At 51.3% G+C, this 27,758-nt stretch overlaps 2 protein-coding genes across 6 annotated transcripts in view; one reads left to right on the forward strand and one right to left on the reverse strand.

Annotated features, from left to right (window-relative positions):
- Window positions 1–538: 538 nt before the first annotated feature.
- On the reverse strand, window positions 539–20,348 carry Ccbl1 (cysteine conjugate-beta lyase, cytoplasmic). 5 transcript variants are annotated; one of them, XM_013021482.1, is made up of 14 exons: window positions 18,065–18,169; window positions 9,916–10,039; window positions 8,141–8,199; window positions 6,116–6,263; window positions 5,089–5,238; window positions 4,919–5,005; window positions 4,603–4,731; window positions 3,690–3,810; window positions 3,016–3,092; window positions 2,815–2,904; window positions 2,530–2,716; window positions 2,372–2,451; window positions 1,095–1,181; window positions 539–1,002 (listed from the first exon to the last, which is right to left on the reverse strand). In XM_013021482.1, exons 2-14 carry the CDS (start codon window positions 10,009–10,011, stop codon window positions 937–939), a joined length of 1,377 nt encoding a protein of 458 aa, XP_012876936.1. In that variant the 5' UTR covers window positions 10,012–10,039; window positions 18,065–18,169; the 3' UTR covers window positions 539–936. The 5 variants fall into 5 exon arrangements, with proteins under 5 accessions (XP_012876936.1, XP_012876935.1, XP_012876938.1 ...); XM_013021481.1 differs by having other exon boundaries at window positions 9,916–10,078; XM_013021484.1 differs by lacking the exons at window positions 9,916–10,039; window positions 18,065–18,169 and adding an exon at window positions 20,251–20,348.
- Window positions 20,349–20,593: 245 nt separating this feature from the next.
- Lrrc8a (leucine rich repeat containing 8 family, member A) overlaps window positions 20,594–27,758 on the forward strand; it is a 44,362-nt gene continuing 37,197 nt past the window's right edge. The window contains exon 1 of the mRNA XM_013021454.1: window positions 20,594–20,644. The gene's annotated coding sequence lies outside the window, so the exon portion shown is untranslated. The remainder of the gene's footprint in view (window positions 20,645–27,758) is intronic.

The raw sequence follows: 27,758 nt of genomic DNA on the forward strand, positions 1-27,758 counted from the left end.
GGATGGTTTCAAACCACCATCCTCAGATCTTAGCCTCCTGAGTAGCTAGGATTGTAGGCATGAGCCACTATGCTTGGCCAAATACCAAAAATACTCCCAGCCCTCAAGCATTTCCACATATGAGTTTTTTTCTACCAGCAATGACCAAATATATATGTATATAGATAGATATTTTTTTATTACACTGAGTGTTCCATTAGCTCCCTTGATTGAACATAGGACCACCAATGCATTCAGGGGCTGTCCTGGCTCTCCAGCAGAACACACACTTCTGGCTTTTGCAGAGTGGCCTTGTACCCCTTCCTCCCTTCCTTCCTCCCTCCTGAGACCCCTCCCCTGGGGCTTCCCAATGGAAGAGAATGCTGGCTGGAGCCCAGCCAGCCAGCCAGCACCTGTAGAGGGCTCCTGTAGTGGGCACTCCCATCTCCTATTGGAGATCCCATTCATGAGCCCAGTGACTCTTGAAGTCTCTCCCATTCTGACCAAGGCCCAATTGATGACCTTCCATACCAGAGTGAAATAGAGATAGACAGCCATCCAGAGTTTCAATAACTTAAGCCTTTATTATGGATAAAAGAGCTCAATCCTGAGGCCAGCACCCTGAGGACCAGACAAGATAAGGACAGGTGGAGAGGACCCTGAGCAACTCTGGGACCAGGACAGGGACAGGGCTGGGAATTCAGGCCTGATACTCTGCCCTTTCTGTCCCAGCCATGGCTGAACACCCAAAAGAGGCAACCCTACAACTTATTAAAGAGAGCGATAGGAGGAGGCTAAAGCGAGGCCCCCTTCAACTCTGACTCAGGAGTCAGGCACTTCGGGAGGGGACGCCTAAGTCTCCTGAAAAAGGGGAGCTCCTCCCTGACATCCCAAGTCCCGTCCTCCAGTGCCAGACTGGTTAGAACCAGGTTGAATCCAGGTACCAGAGAGGTGGCATTAGGGCTTGAGCTCTGCCTTCCAGTTCTGCAGCTTCTCATCCATGGCCCGGAGTGTGCCTTCATTCTGTGTAGACACACATCAGTCCTTCCTCTTTCCCACCTTGTAGCCTGCTGAGGCAGGTTCTCCCCCCTCCCAGCCTTCCCTTCTTCCCTTACCTTCACAAAACAGAAGCGGATGTAGTGGTCAAAATCCATCTGATGTGGCCCACTGTAGAAGATGGACACCGGGATGGCCACCAGGCCCTGGGGGAGGAGGAGGAAGACCAGGCTGGGGGACAGGGAGCTTCCAGGGAGGGTGGTAAGGAATGTTGGTTCCAGCATACCCGCCCCCCAAATGATGTATCCGTATCAGCTCAAAGGAAAGGAACCCCAGGACATTATACCAGGTCCCTACTGGTGAAGGAGAGATGGGCAGCAGAAGAGGGCAGAGCCAGGGAAGAAATAAGCCTGGCCAGGACCTGGTGGCTCATGCCTATAATCCTAGCTACTCAAGAGGCTGAAAGCCAGATGGTTCAAAGCCAGCCCTGGCAGGAAAGTCCATGAGACTCTGATCTCCAGTTAACCCCCAGGGAGGGGAAAAAAAAAAAACTAGAAGTGGTGCTGTGGCTCAAGTGGTAGAGTGCTAGCCTTGAGCTAAAGAGCTTAGGCCCAGAGTTCAGGCCCTACAACCAACCAAAAAAAAAAAGAAAAGAAAGAAAGAAAGAAGCCTTAAAGTCTGAGACCTGAGGGCTGGGAAGGTGGCTCAGTGGTAGAGCATAAATGAAGCCCTGGGTTTGATTCCTCAGTACCACATAAACAGAAAAAGCCACAAGCGGCACTGTAGCTCAAGTGGTAGAACGCTAACTTTGAGCTGAAGAGCTCAAGGACAAAGCCCAGGCCTAGAGTTCAAGCCCCCCAAGACCGACAAAAAAAAAAAAATAGTTTGAGACCTGAGCTGGTGGACTTCAGAGATGATTGATGAGCTGTAGGTAAGGCTGAGCACACAGTGGGTCAGGAATTCCCGCCAGCCAATAGGGTATTTTATGCAAATTAGAAATATATTTGTCTTTTGTTTGTTGTTTTGGGGCAGTAAGTACTAGGGTTTGAATTCAGGTCAGGGCCTTGTGCTCTCACTTGGCTTTTCGCCCAAGGTCAATGTTTTACTTGAGCCACAGCTTTACTTCTGGCTTTTCGGTGTTTAGTTGGAAATAAGAGTCTCACGGACTTTCCTACCGGGCTGGCTTTGAACCATGATCCTCAGATCTCAGCCTCCAGAGCAGCTAGGATCACAGGTGTGAGCCACCAGACACCTGGCCTCTTCCCTGTTTTTGACTGGATATAAACTATTCCATTGTTCACAGCAGGCTCTACTGGTATTCCCTTAGTTGAACATCACCAATCCATGCACAACGTGTACAACCATAACCAAGCGGCAGGGCAGACACCAGGCCCACCTTGTTCTTGATCATCCATTTGACAAAGCGTCTGTCATAGGGCTCGTCCGCAGCACCAGGCAAGTCAGGCATCTTGTTCTCTGGGGGACAGAAGTCAGGCTGAGCCCTCAGTGGCTCTGAAAGCCGCCAAGCCTGAGAAGTGCGGTCGGTTCACTCACTGATCTGCAGGATGTCTGTGATGAGGAAGTAGCTGCCCTGGGGGATGATGGGATCCAGGCCCACAGACCGCAGGCTGCGGATCATGTGGTCCCGGTTGCGCTGCATGGCCTGGGGAAGCTGAACAAAGTAGCTGCTGGGCTGGCCCAAGTGTCTCAGCTCCTGCTCAAAGCTCTTGGCGACGGCAGCCTGAGCAGGGTGGATACACAAGGAGACAGGTCAGCTGTGTCAGGACTCTGGATCGGCTGTCTCTCCCTGTCACCTCCCCGAGGCCCCTCGCTACTCACCTGCGCCTGGGTGGGACAGTGGTAGACAGAGTTCTGGTGCACAGTCCTCAAGTGCTTCATGATATGATCCGGACCCAAGACCCAGCCTACCTGAACCAGGACCACAGGTAGGGGTGAGGCCCTGAGAGCTGGGCCCAGGCCCAGCTGCCATCTCCTACCTGAGACAGGGTCGGGGAGGGGCCCCCAAAGTGCCCCACTCACCTTCCAGCCTGTGGCACTAAAGGTTTTGCCCGCACTGCCGATGGTCAGGGTCCGTTCCCACATGCCAGGGAGGCTGGCTGTCCAAGGGCAAAGAACACGTTGCTGAGATGAGGAAGGGCAGGAGGGGCAGCCTGGACCCAGGAATTGGGGATCAGGGGAGAAGGGAAGGAGGGGTGGCCTGGGCTGTGGGGACCAGGACAGACTGTCAGAGCTGTGGACTTTATAGACTCTGAACTCACCAGGCTACTGGAACTATTTGGATTTTTTTGGGTCTTTTTGGTCGGTCGTGGGGCCTGAACTCTGGGTCTGGGCGCTGTCCCTCAGCTCTTCAGCTCAAGGCTAGTGCTCTACCACTTGAGACACAGCGCCACTTCTGGCCTTTTCTGGTTATGTGGTGCTGAAGAATCAAACCCAGGGCCTCATGCATGCAAGGCAAGCGCTCTACCACTGAGCCAACTTCCCAGCCCAGCAGGAACTATTTGATCTCAAGTTTATAACACCCTTGGGAGACAGATGCCACTTGGCTCTTGATTTGGAGAAGGGTACTGGTGCCAGCTATGTAAACCCACGGCCCTGGGTTCTTATCATGAGGCCCAGGCCTCCTGCCTCCCAGAATAGCATGGGCTCAAGGCTCAGCCTCCTGCATGCTGGGGAAGGCCTGTCACGTGGCTCACCGATGCTGATGTGCTGGTGCTCGTCATAGACCAGCCATTGGTAGACCTCGTCAGAGATGCACAGCACATCGTGCTGCTGACACAGGCTGGCCACCAGCTCCAATTCTGACTTCGAGAACACCTGTGAGATCCAGAAGGGCCCAGGCCTGTAGTGGTACTGTTAGTATGCAGCCGATCTGGGTACCAGGGCTCCCCGTGACCCCTCTTAAACTTCCACCATGGGACTTGGGAAGTCGGTCCTGTTTTGAAGTCTTACTTTATAAAGATCAAAGTGATCAGTCACCTGCAGCTTATACTCATCTTCTGATGAGCTCTGAGGACTGTAGTTTGAAGCCAGCCCAGGTAGGAAAGTCCCTGAGACTTTTATCTCCCATAACCCATCAAAAAAGCTGAGAGAAAAGTTGTGGCTCAAGTAGTAGAGCACTAGCCTTGAGTTAAAAAAAAAAAAAAAAGCTACAAGCCGAGCATCAGGGGCTCACCTGTAATCCTAGCTACTCAGGAGGTGAGATCTGAGGATCTCGGTTCAAAGCCAGCCTGGGCAGGAAAGTCCGTGAGACTCTTATCTCCAATAAACCACCAGAAAACCAAGTGGCGCTGTGGCTCAAGCGGTAGAGTACTCACCTTGAAGAGCACAGGGACAGTGCCCAAGCCCAGAGTTCAAGCCCCACAACTGACCAAAAAAAAAGCTACAGGACAGCACCCAAGCCCTGAATTCCAGCCCCAGGACTGGGGTGGGGGGAGAGGAAGCGTTCCAAGGCCACTGAGGGGTGTTAAAGGGATTCCTGCCCTAGGCCTTGGTACCACAAGTTCAGCTCTACTTCCCAGATAAACTGAGGCCCCAAACAAAGACCAGCTAGAGAGCAAGGGTGCCAGCCCAGCCCGAGGGCTCCCTGGTCTGAGTTCTCCCAGGTACCTTTCCCAGGGGATTGTTGGGTGTATTGAGGACCAAAGCTTTGGTACGGGATGTGAACTTGCTGGCCAGTTCTGTGGGGTCCAGCTGCCAGTCACTGCTGAGTTTCAGTCCGCCCTCAGGGGTGTGGCTCTGCAGGAGGAGGTGGGAGACGAGGCAGAACTTACCTGACAGCACGTCCTGTGCCCACCTGGGCACCACAGGGGCTCTGGCACCACTCCACCTTGCCCACCTTGCGCTCCTCCCTTCTTTCTCGCTGTCCCACATCCCAGGCCCAGCCCACTCCTTGGTGCTCCCGTGCCCCACTCAGCACTCTTACCGGTTTCAGGGACACAAACACAGGGCGACCCCCGGCCATCAGTGTCATGGGCTCATAACAGTCAAAGAAGGGTTCAATAATGATGACCTGGTGCAAGGGTGAGATCGGCTGGGGTTGCCACTTCCTGGGCCCCACCCCATCCCCCAACCCGCTCAAGACTCACCACTCACCTCATCACCTTCATCCACCAGGGCCTGGAAAGCTGTGAACAGGGCTCCATAGGCACCCACCGTCACCAGCACATTCTTGAGTGGATCCAACTCCTGGCCCAGCAGCTTGCCAAAGAAATCTGCCAGGATCCTGGTCAGGGGTGGATAACCCTGCCAGGATAGCAAGATCAGCCCCCTCAGCTCACCCTGGTCCCCCCCAATCTCTTCTCCTCTGCCCCCAGGCCATTGTAGACCCTTCCACGAAGCCTGGGGTCTGAGTTAGCTCCTGTGTCTTGAGCTGTTTCTTATCCCCAGCAGCCTGCGCCAAGGAGCCTGGGGTTGTAGCTCCATGGTAGAACCATGCTCCAGGCCCTAGGTTCAATCCCCAGCAATGCAAAATGCCCATGACATACTTTTCTTAGTGCTGGTCCTGGGGCTTGAACTCAGGGCCTGAGCTCTGTCCCTGACCTTCTTTTTGCTCAAGGCTAGCACTCTATCACTTAAGCCACAGCACCACTTCCAACTTTTTCTGAGTAGTTTATTGGAGGTAAGAGTCTCCCGAAGCCAGACGCTGCTGGCTTATGCCTGTAATCCTAGCGTCTCGGGAGGCTGAGATCTGAGAATGGTGGTTCAAAACCAGCCCAGGCAAAAGAGCTCAGGGACAGCATCCAGGCCCTGAGTTCAAGCCCCCAACCAACAAAAAACAAACAAACAAAAAACACAAAAAACAAAAGCTTTAAGAGTCTTCCCGACCAAGTTCAGAGGCCACATTCCCAGGCGGCTTCGTGTCTCTCCTCACTTCCCTTTCCCAGGTTTCATTTGGTCCTGCCCCTCCCATGTTCCATCCCTCACAACATGGACCAGCTACCGGGGTCATGACTGATTCCTGACTGACCTCCCCACTGAGCCACAAGGCCCAGATCTCCACTTCAGTCCCACTGAATTCCCCACATCTGCTCCATGAGCCCTGATGCCTATGGCACCTTGACGTCCACAAAGGCCTATTCCATTCTTCCTCAGGGGCATCCAGAGAAGCAGAGAAACTCACAAACGCCATGGTGTACTGGTTGAGCATTATATCCCCGCTGATGGCCTGCTGAAAAGCTTCCAGAGCGAAGTCTGGGGGTGAGAAGTCAGGGAAGCCCTGGCCCAAGTTGACGGCATTATACTGACTGGCCAACCTAGTAAACTCCACCCTGGAACAAACACAGAGAGCATGAACAGAGCTGTTCTACAAAGTTGGGAAAACTGCCTCTGTCCCTGGACAGCAAGTCAGCTGAGGGAGCCAGGTACCATGGCAGTCACTGGTGGAACAGCCCGAGCATTTCAAATGTCTTGGGCTACAAGTCACACAAGAAAACAAAAGTGTCTTTCTGACTTAGCCTGTGCCAGCCTGTGCCAGCCTACTCTTGCATTCTTTTTTTTTTTTTTTTGGGTCCGGTCTTGGGGCCTGAACTCTGGGCCTGGGCGCTGTCCCTCAGCTCTTCAGCTCAAGGCTAGCGCTCTACCACTTGAGCCAACTTCCCAGTCCTACTCTTTCATTCTTATCTTCACCATGCGGGAAATGGAACCGAAGGCCTTAAACATGACCACAAGTCTCCACCATGGAGCTACACCCTATCTAACTCATTCTATCTTTAAAAACATCTGTTGGGCTGGGAAGGTGGCTCAGTGGTAGAGCGCTTGCCTTGCATGCCTGAGGCCCTGGGTTCGATTCCTCAGCACCACATAAGCAAAAAGAAAAAAAAGTCGGAAGTGGCGCTGTGGCTCAAGTGGTAGAGCGCTAGCCTTGAGCTGAAGAGCTGAGGGACAGCGCCCAGGCCCAGAGTTCAGGCCCCACAACCGGACCTCAAAAGAAACAAAAAAAAATAACATCTGTTGACAACCTCATGAATATTTTCCTAACACTGTTGATGAAATCTTTCTTTTTTTTTTTTTTTGTCGGTCGTGGGGCTTGAACTCTGGGCCTGGCGCTGTCCCTTAGCTCTTCAGCTCAAGGCAAGCGCTCTACCACTCGAGCTACAGCGCCACTTCCGGTTTTCTGGTGGTTTATTGGAGATAGGAGTCTCATGGTCTCTCCTGCCCGGGCTGGCTTTGAACCAGGATCCTCAGATCTCAGCCTCCTGAGTAGCTAGGATTACAGGCGTGAGCCACCAGCACCCGGCTGATGAAATCTTTCTTACGCATCTCTCCACTGCATGTACTATATGAGTAACAAAAGAAAGAAAATCCTTTTACCTTCTAAACAAGTCCTAAGCACTGACCCTGAGATTTTTTTTTTTTGTTTGGGTCCAGTCGTGGGACCTGAACTCTGGGCCTGGGTGCTGTCCCTCAGCTCTTCAGCTCAAGGCTAGCGCTCTACCACTTGAGCCACAGCGCCACTTCTGGCTTTTTTCATTTTGCTTATGTGGTGTTGAGGAATCAAACCCAGGGCCTCAGGCATGCAAGGCAAGCGCTCTACCACTGAGCCACCTTCCCAGCCCTGACCCTGAGAATTTTTACTCAAGGCTGGTGCTCTACCACTTGAACCACAGCTCTACTTCTAGCTTTTTGGTGGTTAATTGGAGATAAGAGTAGTCTCATGGACTTTCCTGCCAGGACTAGCTTCAAACTGTGATCCTTAGATCTCAACCTGCTGAGTAGCTAGGATTATAGGTGGGAGCCACTGGGGCCTGGCTAGATACAATTTTAAAAATTATATATATGTATGTATACATACACACACATAGAGACACATTTGGTGGAATGGTAGCCACACACGCAGAAGGTCAGTGGTGGGTGATTCAGAAGAGCATGTCTCCTGGTATTGGTGCTATTTACACACTTAACTTCATCCTCCCAAGGCCTCCCATGGAGGTAGAACTGTCGCCGTGTGAGCTGGGAGCTGAGGCTGCACCAGATGAGTTCTTACATGTCCCAGCATCACAGCCAAGCAAACTGAAGAGGAGACTGGGGGCCAGCTTGTTTCCTTGGGCCTGGCCTCTCTTGGCTCAGGCTGTCATTACTGCAAGCCAGTGAGGGTGAGCCCATGGCTGAGGGGACACCCGCGTTCCTCCCAAGTCCATCAGCTCACCAGGGGTTGTGGTCAATCCCGTCCAGGCGGTGGGCCTGCAGTCGCTTGGCCATGGTGAGCTGGAGAGAGTGAAGGCTGGTGTCAGGATCGCCCAGGAGCGGCTGTCGGGGAAGCTCCAGGGAGCCCAGGGCTGTGCACCAGAGGTTCACACACCCTGGCAGGCTCCAACCTGCTTCCCTTTCCTGCTCCTACTCCCCCTGGCTGGCCCCTCCCCTTCCTCCCCTTTTCATCTCCTGCAGCCACAGTGCCCATGGGGTCCACCAGCCCCCCTTAGAGGCGACCCAGGAGGGGCTGAGGGCTGATGAAGAGATGTGGCTGGGAGGGGGTGTGGAACGGGACAGCGGGGACAGCAGCACCTTCCATGTGGGGAGCTCTTCCCAGGCTCCTCTGTTGAATGCTCAGGCTGAACTGGCTGGGCACACTGACAAATGAGAGAAAGGAGGGTGTGTGTGTGTGTGTGTGTGTGTGTGTGTGTGTGTGTGTGTATGTGTGGTGTGTGATGTGTTCAAGGTCACATGACAAAGTCACCCAACCTCAGGCCTGTCTGCCCCCAGGCTGAAGGGTGACTCTGGGGAGGAGGAGAGGGACAGTCACACAGGCCTGGAAGGGTCTCCAGGGTCCCCACCCCCTGTCCCTTGGCTTGAGAGCCACCAAACCCAGCCAGCCTCAGCTGGTGATAGTGGACAGGGGGACCCGGCTCCTCTGGGCTTTAACCGGTGGCTTGTGGTCCCTCAGGACCCTCTGCTCCAGTGGGCTGGCCGGTCCTGGGCAGGTGGCAGAACCAGGTCTGTACCATCCTGGCAACTCTCTGATGTGGCTGAAGCCCTGCAGGGAGTCAGGAGCTGCTCAGCACCCACCGGAGGAGCCACGAGCGCCCCAGGCAGCACTGAAGACAGGAGGCTCGTGGAGGCTCAGGACCCTGACCATGGGTGGTCAGAGAAGAAGCCACCCTCCCCCATGCTGTAGAATGAACTCAGGCCTTGTGCTTAGTCACAGCCCAGTCTTCTTTTTCCCCAATGTATTTTTCATATAAATCTCAAAGTAACTGGCTTTTTTTTTTTGGTGGGGGGGGTCCGGTTGTGGGGTCTGAACTCTGGGCATGGGTGCTGTCCCTCAGCTCTTCAGCTCAAGGTGAGTGCGCTACCCCTTAAGCCACAGTCCCACTTCCGGTTTTCTGGTGGGTCACTGGAGATTAGAGATTAGAGTCTCTGGGACTTTCTTTCTTTTTTTTCTCTGGGACTTTCTTGCCCAGGCTAGCTTTGAACCATGATCCTCACTCAGGCTCCTGAGTAGCTAAGATTACAGGCGTGAGCCACCAGCGCCCGGTTCTAACTGGCTTTTTTAATTCAAGCTCACAGGCTTTTTTTTTTTAAGTTCAAGGATGGCCTTGAAATTAAAAAATCTTGTTAACTTTTGTCTGGCCTCAAATCACAATCCTTATGCCTTGAGTGACCTTCAGCCATGGCAGGCAGGGCTTGGGTGGATGGGGAAGGTGCCTGCTCTTGGGCTAATGCATGAGTCATGGGCCCTGTGGTGAGCCAGGTGCTGGCTGGGCATGGGGAAGCTGGGAGCAGGAGCAGCACCCAAGCTATCATTCCTGCAGCAGAAGCGTTACCATTTCCAGAACAGAGAAGCAAGGCGAGGGAGGCACAGCCTGCTGCACCCAGGGAGGCCTTCCTGGAAGAGCAGGCTCATGCAAAGAACCAAGCTAGGACCAAGCCAGTCACCAGGATCCCCAAGCCACGAGGTGATCAAGGGCTGGGTAGGGCACTTACAGTCTGATGCAAGCACCGGGTGAGCGAGGCTCCGACCTTCTTCCCCCAGAGCGGCCCCACCAGGTGCCCAGAGATGGCTGCTGCACTCCTGAACATGCCTCCTAGATCCACAGGGAGGGACGCTCTGACTCCCCGCCAGGGGTAGAGGAGAAGGGTAGAGAGCCTGAGCCAGGAAATGACACCAAGCTAGGACTAGAGCCCCCTCCCACACCAGTTCTAACAACAGCATGTGTCCCCAAGCACCAGTTCTAACAACAGCATGTGTCCCCAAGCCAGGCAGACACCAAATACTTCATTGCATGATTATTTTAATCAGTCCTTGCGCGCGCGCACGCACACGCGCACGCACGCGCACACACACACACACACACACACACACAGAGGAAAAATGTAGATCATTTCTGTTGTCCGATAACAAAAGGACCCAGGCCGGGCGCTGGTGGCTCACCCCTGTAATCCTAGCTACTCAGGAGGCTGAGATCTGAGGATCACAGTTCAAAGCCAGCCCAGGCAGGAAAGACTGTGAGACTCCTATCTCCAATAAGCCACCAGAAAACCGGAAGTGGCGCTGTAGCTCAAGTGGTAGAGCGCTTGCCTTGAGCTGAAGAGCTGAGGGATAGCGCCCAGGCCCAGAGTTCAAGCCCCACTACCGACAAAAAAACAAACAAACAAAAGGACCCAGGTGAGAACCACTGACAGCATCATCTCAAATCATGGTTCAACTATGGAAACGCCCACCACCTGCCACAATCGTAACAGCCCAACACTGGTGGCTCACACTTGTAATCTCAGCTACTCAGGAGGCTGAGATCTGAGGATCACGAGTCAAAACCAGCCCAGACAAGAAAGTCCATCAGACTTATTTCCAATTAACAACCAAAAAGCTGGGAGTAGAGCTGTGGCTCAAATGGTAGAACAAAAATGTTCAAGAACAGTACCCAGGCTCTGAGTTAAGTCCTAGGACTTGTACCCACATTTTTTTTGGGGGTAAGAAACTTTGCCTCTGAGAATGTCAGGTTTATATGTAGAAAACAGTTAAAAGCCAGGTGCCAGTGGTTCACGCCTGTAACCCTAGTGATTCAGGAGGCTGAGATCTGAGAATCACAGTTCGAAGCTAGGCCACTGGTAAAGTCTGTGAGACTCTGGGCTGGGAAGGTGGCTTAGTGGTAAAGTGCCTGCCTTGCATGCATGAGGCTCTGGATTTGATTCCTTAACACCATATAAGCAAAAAAAGAAAAAAGCCAGAAGTGGCACTGTGGCTCAAGTGGTAGAGCGCTCGCCTTGAGCCGAAGAGCTGAGGGACAGCGCCCAGGCCCAGAGTTCAAGCCCCACGACCGACAAAAAAAAAAAAAAAAATGCTTACGCATTATCCTGCCCATGTAATTGTAACCCCTCTGTACAGTATGTTCACAAATAAAATAAAATAATAATAAAAAAAACACAAAAAAATGCACATTGGGGCTGGGAAAGTGGCTCAGTGGTAGAGCGCTTGCCTTGCATGCATGAGGCCCTGGATTTGATTCCTTAACACCATATAAGCAAAAAAAGAAGCCAGAAGTGGCACTGTGGCTCAAGTGGTAGAGCATTAGCCTTGAGCTGAAGAGCTGAGGGACAGCACCCAGGCCCAGAGTTTAGGCTCCATGACCAGAACCAAAAAAAAAAAAAAACAGAAAAAAAAAAGCACATTATATAAACACTTGAGGTTGATGTGAGAGGGTCACTGATATTTTGAACCGTGTCATCAAGGGACTGGTATTATTTAACTAAACTTCCATTAGGTAAATCTGCAACTATCAGAATTATGTAAAGCAGAGACTGCTTGATTCTGTTGTTATGCCTGTGCACACAATGTTTCATGTGATTCTATCAATTATTAACCATAATACTCCTAGGCATCTATCCTGAACATCATGAACCCAGATATGCTAAGGATACCTGCACATCCATGTTCATTGCTGCACTATTCACAATAGCCAAGATAAGGAAACAGCCCAGATGTCCCCCAATAGATGAGTAGATCCAAAAAGTCTGGTACCTATACGCAATGGAATTTTATACAGCCATTAGAAAGAATAAAATAATGTTGTTGGTAGGAAAATGGATGGAACTGGAACAACTCATGTTAAGTGACGTAAGCCAAGATCAGAGAGACAAATGGCACATGTTCTAGCTGATAAGTTAGATCTAAAATGCACTGGGATATGAAAAATTATACAGGATTCTAGATACATACAGTGAGACCAAAAGAGGATACTCTTAGGAGAGAAATACAAAGGCTCAATGCCTAAGTGCCTCTTCATAAATAATAAATATACTGAAACAAACTCTAAGATATGGAAACAAAATACTTCAAGTTTTTAAGATTATTCTGTCTTATTTTCCTTATGTATGGTTATTCACTTCGGGGGGGGGGAGGACACAGAACTCCAGGGAAAAAGGGTGAAAAAGTGCAGCAGTGGAGCTCACTGGACATTGATGAAAGTGAACTATACAACTCGTAAGTGGAGATGGGAGGGAGGGACTTGGAGAGAGTGAGGGAACAGAAGACACTGTATTAAAGGAAATGTACAGCCAAGCACCAGTGGCTCACGCCTGTCATCCTATCTACTCAGGAGGCCGAGATCTGAGGATCACAGTTCAAAGCCAGCCCGAGCAAGAAAGTCCATGAGACTCTTTTTTTTTTTTTTCTTCCAGTTGTGGGGCCTGAACTCTGGGCCTGGGCGCTGTCCCTCAGCTCTTCAGATCAAGGCTAGTGCTCCACCACTGGAGCTACAGTGCCACTTCTGGCTTTTTCTGCTTATGTGGTGCTGAGGAATCGAACCCAGGGCCTCATGCATGCAAGGCAAGCACTCTACCACTGAGCCACCTTCTCAGCCCTCCATGAGACTCTTATCTCCAATTAACCACCAGAAAACCAGAAGAGGTACTGTGGCTCAAGTGGTAGAGCACTAGCCTTGAGCTGAAAAGCTGAGGGACAGTGCCCAGGCTCAGAGTTCAAGACCCACAACTGACAAAAAAAAAGAAAAGAAAAGAAAAGAAATGTACTCATTACTTGACTCATGTAATTGTAATCTCTCTGTACATCACCTCTATAATAACAGTACTTCGATTTGAACTCAGGGCCTTGATCTTGCCTGGCATTTTCACTCTAGGCTGGCATGCTACCACTTGGGCCACAGCTTTGCTTCTTGCTTTTTTTTTATTGCTTTTTGCTAGTTATTTACAGATAAGAGTTGCATGGGCTTTTCTGTCTTGCTGGTTTCAAACCATGATTCTGAGATCTCAGCCTCCTGAATAGACATGAGCCATTACCAACTGGTATCTACTTACCATTATCTTTACTTTTTTTTTGTCTGAGACTGAGACTCAAATTTGAGATGTGATGCTTTTGCTCACTGGCTGGCACTCTACCATCTGAATCACACCTCCAATGATAACAGTTTTTTTTTTTGGGGGGGGGGGTCCAGCCATGGGGCCTGAACTCTGGACCTGGGCACTATCCCTCAGCTCTTCAGCTCAAGGCTAGCGCTCTACCACTTGAGCCACAGCGCTACTTCTGGCTTTTTTCTTTTTTCTTATGTGGTGCTGAGGAATTGAACCCAGGGCCTCAGGCATGCAAGGCAAGCGCTCTACCACTGAGCTACCTTCCCAGACTAACAATAATGGTTTTTAATGAGTTGTTGAGGCTGGAGATTTGGTAGAGTACTTTCTTTCTTTTTTTTTTTGGGGGGGGGGCTGGTTGTGGGGCCTGAACTCTGGGCCTGGGCGCTGTCCCTCAGCTCTTCAGCTCAAGGCTAGCACTCTACCACTTGAGCCCCAGTGCCACTTCCGGCTTTTTTCTTTTTGCTTATGGTGCTGAGGAATTGAACCCAGGGCCTCAGGCATGCAAGGCAGGCGCTCAACCACTGAGCCACCTTCCCAGCCCTGGTAGAGTACTTTCTTAACATACATAATACCCTGGGTTCAATCATTCTGGTTGAATCTTTTGTGTGGTAAAACAAAAACAGCAGCTAGCCAGACCCAGTAGCTCAGGCCTCTTATTATAGCTACTTAGAATGCAGAGATCAGAACTAGGCACTGGTGGCTCAAGCCTGTAATCCTAACTACTCAGAAGGCTGAGGTCTGAGCATCTAGATTCCAAGCCAGCCGAGGCAGGAAAGTCCATGAGACTCTTATCTCCAATAAACTAATCAGAAGTGGCACTGTGGCTCAAGTAGTAGAGCACTAGCTTTGAGCACAAAAAGGCTCAGGGACAGCAAAGTTCCAGGAAAAGCCAAGCAGTTTCATGAGAGACTCCCATCTCAACTTATAAGCTGAGTGTGGTAACACAGTATCTGTCATCCAGTTATATAGGAAGTAAAAACAGGAGGATCACAGCTCAGGCTGGCAGGGCATAAATTAGAGAACCTATTTACAAAGTAACTGAAGGGGCTGGAAATGTGGCTTAGTGGTAGAGTGCTTGCCTAGATGCATGAAGCCCTGGGTTCGATTCCTTAGTACCATATAAATAAAAAGCTAGAAGTGGTGCTCTGGTTCAAGTGGTAGAGTGCTAGCCTTGAGCAAAAGAAGCTAAAGGACAGTCCCCAGGCCCTGAGTTCAAGCACCAGGACTGCCAAAAAAAAAGTAACTGAAGCCAGACACTGGTGGCTCATGCCTATAATCCTAGCTACTCAGGAGGCTGAGATCTAAGGATCATGGTTCAAAGCCAGCCCAAGCTGAAAAAAATCCCCATGAGACTCTTAACTCCAATTAACCACTAGAAAATCAGAAGTGGAGCTGTGGCTCAGAGTGGTAGAGCATTAGTCTTGAGCAAAATTGCTCAGGGACAGTGTCCAGGTCCTGAGTTCAAACCCCATAGCTGGCAATAAATAAATAAATAATAGAAGCAAAAAGGGGCTAGAGGCATGGCACAAGTGGTAGAACACCTGCCCAGCAAGCATAAGGTCCTGAGGTTAAATTCAAGTAACCCACCCCCACCAAAAAAATTTGAAGGCTGTTTACTTTTTGTAGAGACGGATGAGTGGGTTGCTGAGGTGAGGAGGAAAAGACTGCACACAGACAGACAGACAGGCCCAAGGAATCTTTGGGCACAACTAGAGTGTGGGAAAAAGGGCACAAGTCCATAAATCTACTTAACATTAATTGTACTCTTCATACAAGAGAATTTCATAATATGTACTAAAATTCAATGTTGCTGCTAATCACACACACACACACACACACACAAAGTGTATGAAGCTTAGACTCCAAAACCAGACAGAATTTTTTCAGAGTACTTATTACCTGTGTGACTTGTGGCAACTTACTAAACCTTTCTAGAATCACTTCTGAAAGGGAGTATAATGAAGATAGCTCATGTGTGGCTCCCAGGGCTGGACTGAGACATGAAGGCGGCATTAAAAGCTGTTAGGTGGGCTGGGAAGGTGGCTCAGTGGTAAAATGCTTGCCTTGCATGCATGAGGCCCTAGGTTCGATTCCTCAGCACCATATAATCAGAAAAAGCTGGAAGTGGCACTGTGGCTCAAGTGGTAGAATGCTAGCTTTAAGCTGAAGAACTGAGGGACAGCGCCCAGGCCTAGAGTTCAAGACCCACGATTGACCAAAAACTAAAAAACAAGCCCTGGGGCTGGGAAGTTGGCTCAGTGGTAGAGCACTTGCCTTGCATGCCTGAGGCCCTGGGTTCGATTCCTCAGCACCACATAAGCAAAAAGAAAAAAGCCGGAAGTGGCACTGTGACTCAAGTGGTAGAGCACTAGCCTTGAGCTGAAGAGCTGAGGGACAGTGCCCAGGCCCAGAGTTCAGGCCCCATGACTGGACCCAAAAAAAAAAAAGAGACCAGGCCTTCAGAGCTGCCGGGGAGCCTGGAGGACACAGCCTGCCACACATCTAAGATATGTTGCATTTATGGATGGCAAGCCAGTGCCTTCCCCAACACATCTCCACCACCGTGGGCAGATCAAGGTCACCAGCCTGGCCACAAAGCATATATTTGACCCCTGGGCACCCAGAGTGCCCTCAGCGGGCATCAGATGAGCTCCTGTACCCTGGAGGGCCCCATTGGACCCACTTGTCCTGGAAACCTATATTGACAGTGGACAAAGTGCACCGCCTCTTGATAGAGTTGAGCCTTTGGACCTGGTCTGCGTTGTATGTTCTGTATTGTAGCCTCCATGTCAGCTCGTACACGCGCACTTGTGTGTGTGTGTGTGTGTGTGTGTGTGTGTGTGTGCATGTGCATCAGTATTAGGTCTTGAGCTCAGGGCCTAAATGTTGTCCCTAGCTTTTTCATCCAAGACTAGCATTTAACCACTGGAGCCACAGCTTCACTTCCTGCTTGTTTGTTAACTGGAGATAGGAGTCTCACAGACTTTCATGACTGGGCTGGATTTGAGCTGTGATTCTCAGACCTCAGCCTCCTGATTAGCTTCTTCTTGGCTGCATAGATTTTTATCTACCTATGTACCAGCGCTGCCCCCTGCCTGGCATACCCTGAAAACCAACCCACTGGCAGGGAGGGCCAAGCTCATCTGCCACCTCTCAGAAGGTGGGGCCCACAGGTGAGAGGCCCAGGAGAACACCTGTGTACTCACCTGACCCTGACTGAAGCTGAGCAGAGTGACAATGAGCCAGGGGCCCTTGGGGCAGCGCCACTCACTGTAATCTGTGCCTTGTGAAATATGCCCAGCCCTGTACCCCAGGCCAACTAATCAGCCTGGGTGAAATCACAGGGATCTGCAGAGGTTAAAAGAAGCCTGAGACTCAGTGATCAGGATCAGAGATGCAGCAGCTGATCGCCTACCATGAGAAGGTACCCACCCATCTGGAAACACCCATCAAACACCTGCCCATAAACCATATCTGGGAAGGCAGACTTTGAACAAGAATCCTCCACCTTCTGGTCCAGCCAACTTTCCAAACAGTCATTTTCTACAACTCAAAGGCTTATCTCTCTAGCTAATTGGCCTCTCTCCATGCTGAGAGCAACAGATGTGGGTTGGGTAATGTCACCCTAGCCAAGGAGGAGACTCTGATCGGTGCTACTTGGCCCCAAAGCAGAACACAGCTGATTCAGCCCAGATGGCCCACACTGGGGTTCAGGAATTGCTCATCTCCTCCCAAAGTCCAAATGCTTTCCACTTTCCTCCGTGTTCCAGGAGGGAGGTTCCCTATCCTCTATCACACCTGTAACCCTAGCTACTCAGGAGGCTGAGATCTGAGGATCACAGTTCAAGGTCAGCCTGGATAGGAAAGTCTATGTGATTCTTCTCTCCAAATAACTACCAAAAAGCTGGAAGTAGAGCTGTGGCTCAAGTGGTATAGGGCTACCCTGAGCAAAAGAAGCTCAGGGACAGTGACAAAGCCCTGAGTTCAAGCCTCAGGAGTGGCACAAGAAGAAACAAACCACAAGCATCAAAAAAACCCACCTTTAATGTAGAAAGCATGCATTAGGTTCTCAGTTGCAATAACCTGTCATTGACAATAAACTACTACCTTAAAACCTATAAAACAGGGTTGGGAAGGTGGCTCAGGGGTACAGTGCTTGCCTTGTAGGCATGAGGCCCTGGGTTCGATTCCTTAGCACCATAATAGCAGAAAAGAGCTGGAAGTGGTACTGTGGCTCAAGTGGTGGAGCACTAGCCTTGAGCTGAAGAGCTGAGGGACAGTGGCCCAAGCTCAGAGAGTTCAGGCCCCACAACTAAAAAAAAAAAAAAAAAACACTATAAAACTGCATATAATTTTGTCTTAATTTTTGTCAGATAAATAAATCCACACCATTTTCCCAACAAGGCAAAAAAAAAAAAGACAAACATTTGGGGGAAACTAATAAAATCATAGATTACCCTAAAGGAACTGAAGACTTCAGGACATCTCATGAACATGCAGAATGAGATCCAGTCATTGTGACCTTGGCCTTGGCAGAGGAGAGGAAAACACTGCAAGTTTCCCTCCCACGGGGTTGATGGTGTCCCTAGTGATACACCTCTTAACTCCTGGTACAGAATGTAGACCCCAATTAAAATCTCCTCCCAAGGACAGTTTGTCACACGAAAAACCCACAGAGATTCAGGAAGCCAGCGGGCCATGGGTGAAAATCCCACGAATTTTCCAAGTGGAGAAGCTGAGGCTCAGAGCAAAGAAAACAACTCACCCCAAGTCAGAGTCCCAGAAACACAGGAAGTCACACAGGAGCTCACAGCTGCTGCCTCTGTCCAGGAGGGAGGACCTGGGACCAGACCAGTGGCTTGGAAAGCTTTCAGGGAACTGACAGTGCCCTCCAGCAGTGGGATGTGGCCACCTTGGCTGGGACAGGAGGGGAGGGGAGGGGAGGAGCCACCTCTCCTGTGACAGCTTCAGTGATCTGGCCAGCTATCAGAGGTCAGCTCCCTCCTGGCAGCTAAGTGTCCAGGCACAGTCACTGAGAGCACCCAGTGATCTAGCTGTCTGGCTGTCAGGAGTCAGCTGTCCTTCTGGAACCCAGGCAGTGTAAGAGCCCTGATCAGTGAAAACAGCTGAGGACAGCAGGAGCCTCCAATCCTGAGACAGGATGCCTTTGTTTCATGAAGGACTGCTACTCCGGGCTGGGATAGAAGGGGAAGATCAGGGCAGAGGGAAGACCTTGTCATTGCTCTTATCCCTCCTCTGGTCCTCTGTTGCCCCCAGGTGGATTACAAGCCAGGAGCCTGAGGAAGTTGGGGAGCAAGTGTGGAGATCAAGGGTAGTCCTTACTGGGGCTCTCAATCCAGGAGAAAGGTCAGAGGTGAGATTGAAGGGCTCAAACCCACACATTCTCTAATTAAATGTTTCCCTTCCCGCTCAGTGCTCAAAGACAGGGTCCAGGGAAGCCCTGACTGCTTGAATCAGCTCCAGCCTCAGTGTTTCAGACATTCTGCACATTTCTCAGTCCCAGAATAAGTCATATTCTGGAAAAGGTCTCTCTGACTCCACCCTGGGTGCTTCTGTGTCCCCTCTTGTCCTCAAGACCCTCAACATGGGAACAAACCATTAGGCTGTCTGATGCCCTCATTTCACCCACAGGACAGGATCTGTATGTGAATCCTTAGCTTCTGGCAGCCCACCCAGCTGCCAGTAAGTCCCAAGGCATGGGGGCTGATGATCCCAGGAAGCTGAGAGAGACCCTGGGCCCCAAGAGCCTTTGCAGGGTGAGAAACATGGAGACTAAGTAGGATTTGGCTTTAGGTGAATTTCTCAACTCTCTGGGCCTCACTTTCACATCTTAACATGTGACTGTTGTGTGTAAGAGATCGAAGTTTAACATGTGGACTACTGTCTGTTCTTGTGGTTGTGGATGTTGGCTTTCCAGCAAGACATGAGCTGGGACAGGACAGGCTTACAGTCTCAAGGCATAAAGAGCAGTAGCTTTGACTTTCATTCTAGGTTCTGGCCACCTCTCTTTGCACACCATCCTTCAGTTTGTCTAGTATGTCCAGGGACAGGTTCTAACGCAGCCTTGCATGAATGACAACACAGTTTCTGTTGGGAGTAGGAGGAGCCAGGCCTCCTGCTATATAATCCTCTAGCTGTCAAACCACAATTTCTCCACTTCCTAGCTGAGAGACGGCAAAATTCTGTAATCCCTCTGAGGTGTCTCTTCTATTATAAGAGAAAACAAGACTTTCCAGCAGGAGAGCTGAAACTTGGGATTAGCTCAACAGGCAACTTCATCCTTTTATTTGGAATAATTGGCACATAGCAGTAAAATCCTTCCCCCTTGAAGGGTACCAGGACACCAGTTCTCCTGTGTGAACCCCAGTTAACACTTGTGCCAGCATCTTATCAGACAGCTGGCAGACACACCCACAGACAGCACACAAAGCACAGCACAGCTCCAGCGTCGGTTCTTTCTGGCTCTTTTTTAAAATTTTCATCTAAGGCCTGTGGGAAGTCGTCCTGCATTAGTGCAGACTGAGCACTGGTTTCCTCTGAGTGCATGCAAAGTTCTGCCATCACTCGTGTCCCCTGAGACTCCGCTGGCCCAGGAAGATCTATGGAAATGTGGACCTCTCCACCCCCAGCTGCGCCCGGCACTCGCTGCTACCTGGGGTTTCATCTTGGGGGAGGGGGGTCGGGATGAAGCCTGGGGAGGGGAGGGCAGGCAGGAGGAGCGTGGGAGGGTGTCGGGGGTGCGGAGCACACCGGCCCCGCGGGTCCCCACACAAGGTGCGCACAGCACTTGCCAAGCTGGCCCAGGACCGTTCAAACATTCGGCGGCGCCACACACCACGCCTGAGCAGCACCAAACACACGCACCGAGGACTCTGGCACCATCGAGCTCCGAGCCCCTGTCATCAGTACTTACCGGTGCCGATGGACGGCCAGGCGGCGGCCACGCGGGGCAATCAAACTGGATCCCTTGGCAGACTCGATGCGAAGCACATCCTTCAGGTTGCAGGGGCCGCTGTTCCTTTAAGAGGCCAAGCGCTGGGGGGCGCTACTTCCGCCCAAGAGCAACATGGCGCTGAGAGGCAAAGAAGAGGGCGGAGGGGACCCGGTTCACAGAGGCCTCCAAGGCCCGGCCGCCGCGTTCGCGCCCGGCGTGACGTCACTTCCGGGGCGGGGCGGCCGAGTGGTGCAGAGAGGGACAAGCAAAAGGGAGGGAGCGCGGCGTCCGGCGGCGGCGGCGGCGGCTGCGTCCTCGGTTCCGCGGCGGCGAGTCGGGGCGTCCGAGGGCTGGGGCCGCCCACCAGGCGGCCATGCACGGCGAGCCCAGGTGGGTGGGACGCGGATCCCACTCCGGTGCTCCCCGGCCGGCGTCCGGCCCCGCGCATGCCGGGCCCGCTGCGGTGGTCAGCGGCCGCCCGGCCCGGCATGGGCCCCGCTGCCGTCCTCCCGCCGGGGCCTGGCGCGCGAGCCCCCTCCCGGGCACCCGTGTCTCCCGTGCTCGGCCCCCGAGTTTGCGTCTGGCTCCCCCGGATGGGCGCCCCTCCGCACACACTCGCCCACTCCCCCGGGGCCACTGCTGACTTCTTTCCCTGCCAGCTTCCCATTTTCTTTTTTTGCCAGTCCTGGGGTGTCTCTGAGCCACTCTGTGGTCAAGGCTAGTGCTCTACCACTTGAGCCACAGCGCCAGAGCCACTTCTGGCCTTTTCATTTTATGTGGGATTCAGGAATCGAACCCAGGGCTTCACGCATGCTAGGCAAGCACTCTACCACTGAGCCACATTCCCAGTCCATTTTCTTTTTCTTTATTTCTTTCTGTTTGTTTGTTTGCCAGTCCTGGGGCTTGAACTCAGAGTCTGGACTCTGTCCCTGAGCCTCTCTGTGCTCAAGGCTAGCATCCTACCACATGAGCTACAACTCCACTACCAGCTTTTTCTGTTCATGTGGTACTGAGGAATCGAATCTAGGACTTCATGTATCCTAAGCAAGTACTCTACCACTGAGCCCTCAGCTTTTCATTTTCTTTCAAAGATATCCCACAGCTTTCTTCTAGGATCCCAGCACCCTCCTCTTCCCTTGTGCCTTTTGTCCCTCCTCTTTCTCCTTGACCAGCTGGGACAGTGTCCTGTTGGGGCAGGATCCCTGCCTCCGTGAAGGTTGAGTCTTTGGTGGCTATGGAGGGGAGGCCAGGACAGATTGAGGCATGGTAGAATAGGAATAGAGGCATGGTAAATGGCTACTCAGAATTCAAAAAAGTTAAGCTTAAAGCAAATACAAGAGATATTCATCTGGGCTGGGAAGGTAGCTCAGTGGCAGAGTGCATGCCTTGCAAGTATGAGGCCCTGGGTTCGATTCCTCAGCACCACATAAACAGAAAAAGCCGGAAGTGGCGCTGTGGCTCCAGTGGTAGAGCACTAGCCTTGAGCTGAAGAGCTGAGGGACAGCGCCCAGACCCAGAGTTCAGGCCCCATGACCAGCAAAAAAAAAGAGATATTCATCTATCTACTTCCCTGATTAAAGGACCAGCTGGACGCAGGTGGCTCAGACCTGTAATCCTAGCTACTCAGGAGGCTGAGATTTGAGAATTGCAGTTCAAAGCCAGCCCAGGCAGGAAAGTGGGTGAGACTTCAATTAACACCAGAAAACTGTAAGTGGCACTGTGGCTCAAGTGGTAGAGTGCTAGCCTTGAGCTGAAGAGCTCAGGGACAATGCCCAAGCAGAGTTCAAGCTCCAGGACTTACAAAAGCAAAACAAGGGCTGGGAAGGTGACTCAGTGGTAGAGTGCTTGCCTTGCATGCCAGAGGCCCTGGGTTCAATTCCTCAGTACCACATAAGCAAAAAAGAAAAAAAGCTGGAAGTGGCGCTATGGCTCAAGTGGTAGAGCGCTAGCCTTGAGCTGAAGAGCTGAGGGACAGCGTCCAGGCCCAGAGTTCAGGCCCCATGACCGGACCCCAAAAAAAAAAAAAAAAACAGAAGCACTATCTATGCTCCAAAGAAAAGCAACAGGATGCATTCCTTCCTGAGTAATGCATTTCTCACTCCAGGAATTAACATTTGTTTGGCAGGATGTATGCCTTCCTGAGAGATAAGTTCACCCAAAGTCATGAAAGAGTGGGACCCAGAGTGTAAATAAGGAGAATGGCCAGCAAAAGCCAGGAACTTAAAAAGTGTTAATAATACCGAGAGTGATAGAGAAAGGTAATTCAATTGCAAGAAACAGAGAAGCCACATTTTGAGAGGCCAATTGGGAATCTTTTTTTTTTTTTTGTCAGTTGTGGGGCCTGAACTCTGGGCCTGGGCAGTATCCCTCAGCTCTTCAGCTCAAGGCTAGTGTTCTACCACTTGAGCCACAGTGCTACTTCCAGCTTTTTCTGCTTATGTGGTGCTGAGGAATAGAACCCAGGGTCTCATGCATGCAAGGCAAGCACTCTACCACTGAGCCACTTGCCAACTGGAATCTTTTTTTTTTTTTTTTTTGTCCATCATGGGGCTTGAGCTCTGAGATTCTGTCCCAGCTCTGTCCCTCAGCTCTTCAACTCAAGGTGAGCAATCTATCACTTGAGCCACAGTGCCTCTTCCAGTTTTCTGGTGATTTATTAGAGATAGAGTCTCATGGACTTTCCTGCCTGGGCTGGCTTTGAACTGTGATCCTTAGATCTCAGCCTCCTGAATAGCTAGGATTACAGGTGTAAGTCACTGGCACCTAGCAAACCGGAAATCTTTATTAGAAAGCAAACCGGAAATCTTTATTAGAAATGCAGGTAGACTCCAATTACAATGGCCTGCAGCCTCTTGAATACACTTAACACTTAGAAAACTAAGCCATGAGAACAGGAGAGGACAAAAAGAGCAGAAGAACAATACCAACAAACCAGATCAAATCCAATGGAGAGCACATGTGAGATGCTATGGTGACCAGAGGACACTGGAGACATGAGGCATGGTGTAATGGTGTCTGAACTGGTCTGGGTTTAAATAGGGTCAGGTCAGGGGGCAGGGTCACAGGGAGCTTGAAAGTTCCTGACCGAAGATTGGCAGGCCCAGTAACATATTGTCCCAGGTCCCCGCCCCTCCCTCTAGGAATTCTGGCATGCCTATCACCTGGGAGGTAGGATTTCTCCTTCCTCCACTATGAAGACAAGCTAGTGCCAGCTAAACATAATTCCCTATTCATCACATGGCCAAGATGGTGCCAGCTAGGCCCTGCCTCCCTATTTTCCTATCTTTTTTTTCTTGGTCAGTCTTGGGGCTTGAACTCTAGACTTGAGTGCTGTCCCTGTGCTCTTCAGCTCAAGGTAAGCGCTCTACCGCTTTAGCCACAGCGCCACTTCCAGTTTTCTAGTGGTTTATTGTACATAAGAATCTCACGGACTTTCCTGCCCGGGCTGGCCTTGAACTGTGGTCCTCAGATCTCAGCCTCCTGAGTAGCTAGGATTACAGGCGTGAGCCACCATTGCCCAGCTCCTTTCCTATCTTTAAGTCAGCTTCCCTGCCTTTACCATATAAATACTACTGACAGCCAAAGAGCTGTGTGTCTCTTCTTTAGAGCATCAGCACCTGCTAGTGTGTATATGTGTATTGCCCTTTTTGCATGCCTGTTCATCTGCATACCTGCTTGCTTGCTTACTTTCTTGGGTCCAGATATGGGGCATGAACTCGGCCTGGGCGCTGTCCCTCAGCTCTTCAGCTCAAGGCTAGCGATCTACCACTTGAGCCACAGCACCACTTCTAGCTTTTTTCTTTTTGCTTATGTGGTACTGAGGAATTGAACCCAGGGCCTCGAGCATGCAAGGCAAGCGCTCTACCACTGAGCCACCTTCCCAGCCTGCTTACTTTCTCAATAAAGTTCTGCCAATTTTCTTACTAGTGACTTGCCTAGAAATTCTTATTCTGTGATGGAAGTCAGGACCCTAAGTGAAGAGTCCCCTACTTTTGTGGTTTCTTTTATTATTATTGTTGTTGTTGTTGTTGTTATTTTGTTGGTCATGGGGCCTGAACTGTGGGCCTTGCTGTTCCTCAGCTCTTCAGATGTAGACTAGTGCTCTAACATTTGAGCCTCAGCCCCACTTTGGCTTTTTCTGCTTATGGGGTGCTGAGGAATCGAACTGAAGGCCTCATGCATGCAAGGCAAGCACTCTACCACTGAGCCACCTTCCCAGCCCCAAGAGTCCCTACTTTTAGGGAAAACTTCACAAACCTGTATCCGGTGGCAAGACTTGTGCTGGAGGCCTGGGGATGATCGCTCTCCTGACCCCCCACCCCCAGTCTTAAGAGTGTGTCTAGGGTGAGGTCAGGTGTGATGAGGTCAGAGCCCTGCCATCTGATGAGCTTCAGGAGAGATGCATGTGGAGACCTGGCTGGGCACAAGTGCTGGCCTCTGGTCCTAGGTCTGCCTTTTATACCAGACGCACATGGATGATAGGATCTCTGCTTTCCACGGCAAGTAGACAGTCTGATTTGATCAGCTGGAGTCAGCACGTCCCAGACCTACCCCACCCAGCGCAAACCCTACTATTCTCCTCCTCAGCTTCATCTACCAGGGTCTGGAAGGCTGTGAACAGGAGACATCTACTATCACTCCTGGCCCAGTAGCTTGCCAAAGAAATCTGCCAGGAGCCGGGCACCAGTGGCTCATGCCTCTAATCCTAGCTATTCAAGAGACTGAGATCTGAGGATCGCAGTTCAAAGCCAGCCCGGGTAGGAAATCTCTGAGACTTTTTTTTTTTTTTTTTTTGGGTCCAGTCGTGAGACCTGAACTCTGGGCCTGGGCGCTGTCCCTCAGCTCTTCAGCTCAAGGCTAGCGCTCTACCACTTGATCCACAGTGCCACTTCTGGCTTTTTTCTTTTTGCTTATGTGGTGCTGAGGAATCGAACCCAGGGCCTCAGGCATGCAAGGCAAGCACTCTACCACTGAGCCACCTTCCCAGCCCCGTCTCTGAGACTCTTATCTCCAATAAACCACCAGAAAACCGGAAAGTGGCTTTGTGGCTCAAGCGGTAGAGCACTCACCCTGAGGCTGAAGAGCTGAGGGACAACGCCTAGGCCCAGAGTTCAAGCCCCATGATGGACACACACACACACACACACACAAAAGAAATCTGGCAGGATCTGGTCAGGGGTGGGTAACCCTGCCACGACAGCAAGATCAGCCACTCAGCTCACCCTGGTCCCCCCAATCTCTTCTCACCTACCCCCAGGCCATTGTAGACCCTTCCACAAAGCCTGGGGTCTGAGTCAGCTCCTATGTCTGAGCTGTTTCCTGTCTCCGTCAGCCTGTGCCAAGGAGCCTGTCTATGCCGAGCCCTATTCATGACTGGGAAGTGGTAGGGTAGCAGACAGGATGTTACCTCTATCAACTCAAGGTGGTGAAGTCTGGTAGGGAGGCAGTGGGAACTGCCTATTTCCTGCGCATGGCTGCATGTTTGATACGCAGAGTTGGGCCTCTCCGGTCCAGCAGCCTTGAAGACAGGAATAGCACTCATGATACAGCTTTGGAAGCACCTCACTTTGGAAGAATATTGGGTCCATATGTTTATGGGCTGAGGACTTGGGTCAAATGCTCAAGATATGGAGCAGAAATCACAACTGAGGCTGGCTGGGCTAAAATCCTGGGGCGCTGCCCTATGAACTGTGTGAGAGCCCAGGGATCTTGATTCCAAGAAAGGCCTGCCTTCTCCCCAGGAGGCCAGGAAATTTATTAAGACCAGAGCTTAAAGGCTTCCATAGCGAAGTCAATGCTAAAAAGTTAGGGAAGCCCTGGCCCAAGTCCAAAACATTCGCCTGACCTCATGGTAGGGTTGCTGTGGTAGTCACTGGACCATTTAACTTGGTCAAAGAGCTGCCTCTAGACCTGTGACTTTCTTTTCTTGGGGTCCGGTCAGGGGGCTGGAACACTTGGCCTAGGCATTGTCCCTCAGCTCTTCAGCTCAAGGCTACCGCTCTACCACTTGAGCCATAGCACCACTTCTGGCTTTTTTTTCTTTTTGCTTATGTGGTGCTGAGGAATGGAACCCAGGCCTCATGCATGCAAGGCAAGTGCTCTCCCAGCCCCACCTGTGACTGTTTCCAGCATAGATGAACATGCTTGGGACTGTCCTAGAAAGCCACATTTGTAGCCGGGCGCCGGTGGCTCATGCCTGTAATCCTAGCTACTCAGGAGGCTGAGATCTGAGGATCAAAATGGTTCAAAGCCGCCCAGGCAGGAAAGTTTGTGAGACTCTAGAGAACCATTCTAGAGACCACTAGAAAACTGAAAGTGGCGCTGTGGCTTAAGTGGTAGAGCACTTGCCTTGAGCTGAAGAGCTCAGGGACAGTGCCCAGGCCCAGAGTCCAAGCCCCATAGCTGCAAAAAAAAAAAAAAAGCTGACAGTGGAGCTGTGGCTCAAATGGTAGAGTGCTAGTCTTTTTATTTTTTGAGTGAAAAAGCAAAAGCACAGTGCCCATAGCCCCAGTACTGACACAGAAAGACGACCAAAAAAGGCAAGATGCAGCTTGGCACTAGTGGCTCACATCTATAATCCTAGCTACTCAGGAGGCTGAGATCTGAGGATCAAAGCCAGTTCAAAGCCAGCCTGGGCAGGAAAGTTTGTGAGACTCTTATCTCCAATTAAACACAAGAAAACCGGAAGGGACGCTATGGCTCAAGTGGCAGGACTCTAGCCTTTAGCTGAAGAGCTCTGGGACAGCGCCCAGACCCAGAATTCAAGCCCCAGGACCAACAAAAAAGAAAAGAAAGAAAGCAAAGCACCTGAATAGAGGGATCCAGGCCTGTAGTCCCCACTGCGTGGGAGTGTGTGGGTTTACAAGTGTGAGTCCAGGAGCAGGAGGGGGCCACCTGGGCTGGGAGGGGAGGGGAGGAGCTGCCTCTTCTGTGAGAGCTGCAGTGATCTGGCAGGCCGACAGGGGTCAGGCGTCCTCCTGGCAGTCTGCGAACCCTGATCAGTGAAAGCAGCTGAGGATGGCCAGAGCCTCCAGTCCTGAGACAGGACACCTTTCTTTGTGTCCCCAAGGACTGATGCTCTGGGCTGGGATGAAAGGGGGAGATCAGGGAGAGGGAAGACCTTGTCATTGCTCTTATCCCTCCTCTGGTCCTCTGTCACCCCCAGCTGGACTACAAATCATGGGCCTGAGGTCCTAGAGAAGTTGGGGAGCCCTTACTGGAGCTTCCAATCCAGGAGAAAAGTCAGAGGTGAGACTGAAGTTCTCAACCCTGAGTATTGTCTGATCAGATGTTTTTCCCCTCCACCCTCTTGTGCCCAGAGGGAGGGCCACGAGAAGCCCTGACTGCTTGAATCAGCTCCAGCTGCAGTTTGCCCTTCTAAACATTCTGCATGAGCACACACACATGTGTGCACACGTGTGCGTGAGGCAGGTTGTAAGGAGCTCCAGGGCCTGACCTGAAGACCAACCTGGGTTAACATATGAGAGCTGTCCCCTTCCCTTGC

This window comes from Dipodomys ordii, unplaced genomic scaffold (genome assembly GCF_000151885.1).
Source record: "Dipodomys ordii isolate 6190 unplaced genomic scaffold, Dord_2.0 Scaffold55, whole genome shotgun sequence".
NCBI lineage: Eukaryota > Metazoa > Chordata > Mammalia > Rodentia > Heteromyidae > Dipodomys > Dipodomys ordii.

Bases quoted from the DNA above. Each gene is read 5' to 3' on its own strand.
- Ccbl1 (XM_013021482.1), bottom strand. From the start codon at position 10,011: ATGTTCAGGAGTGCAGCAGCCATCTCTGGGCACCTGGTGGGGCCGCTC. The intron at 3,811-4,602 runs GTACCTGGGAGA...TGGATCTCACAG, and splicing joins CCAACAATCCCCTGGGAAAG to GTGTTCTCGAAGTCAGAATT. The intron at 1,182-2,371 runs GTGGGCCTGGTG...CTCCTCCCCCAG, and splicing joins AATGGATGATCAAGAACAAG to GGCCTGGTGGCCATCCCGGT.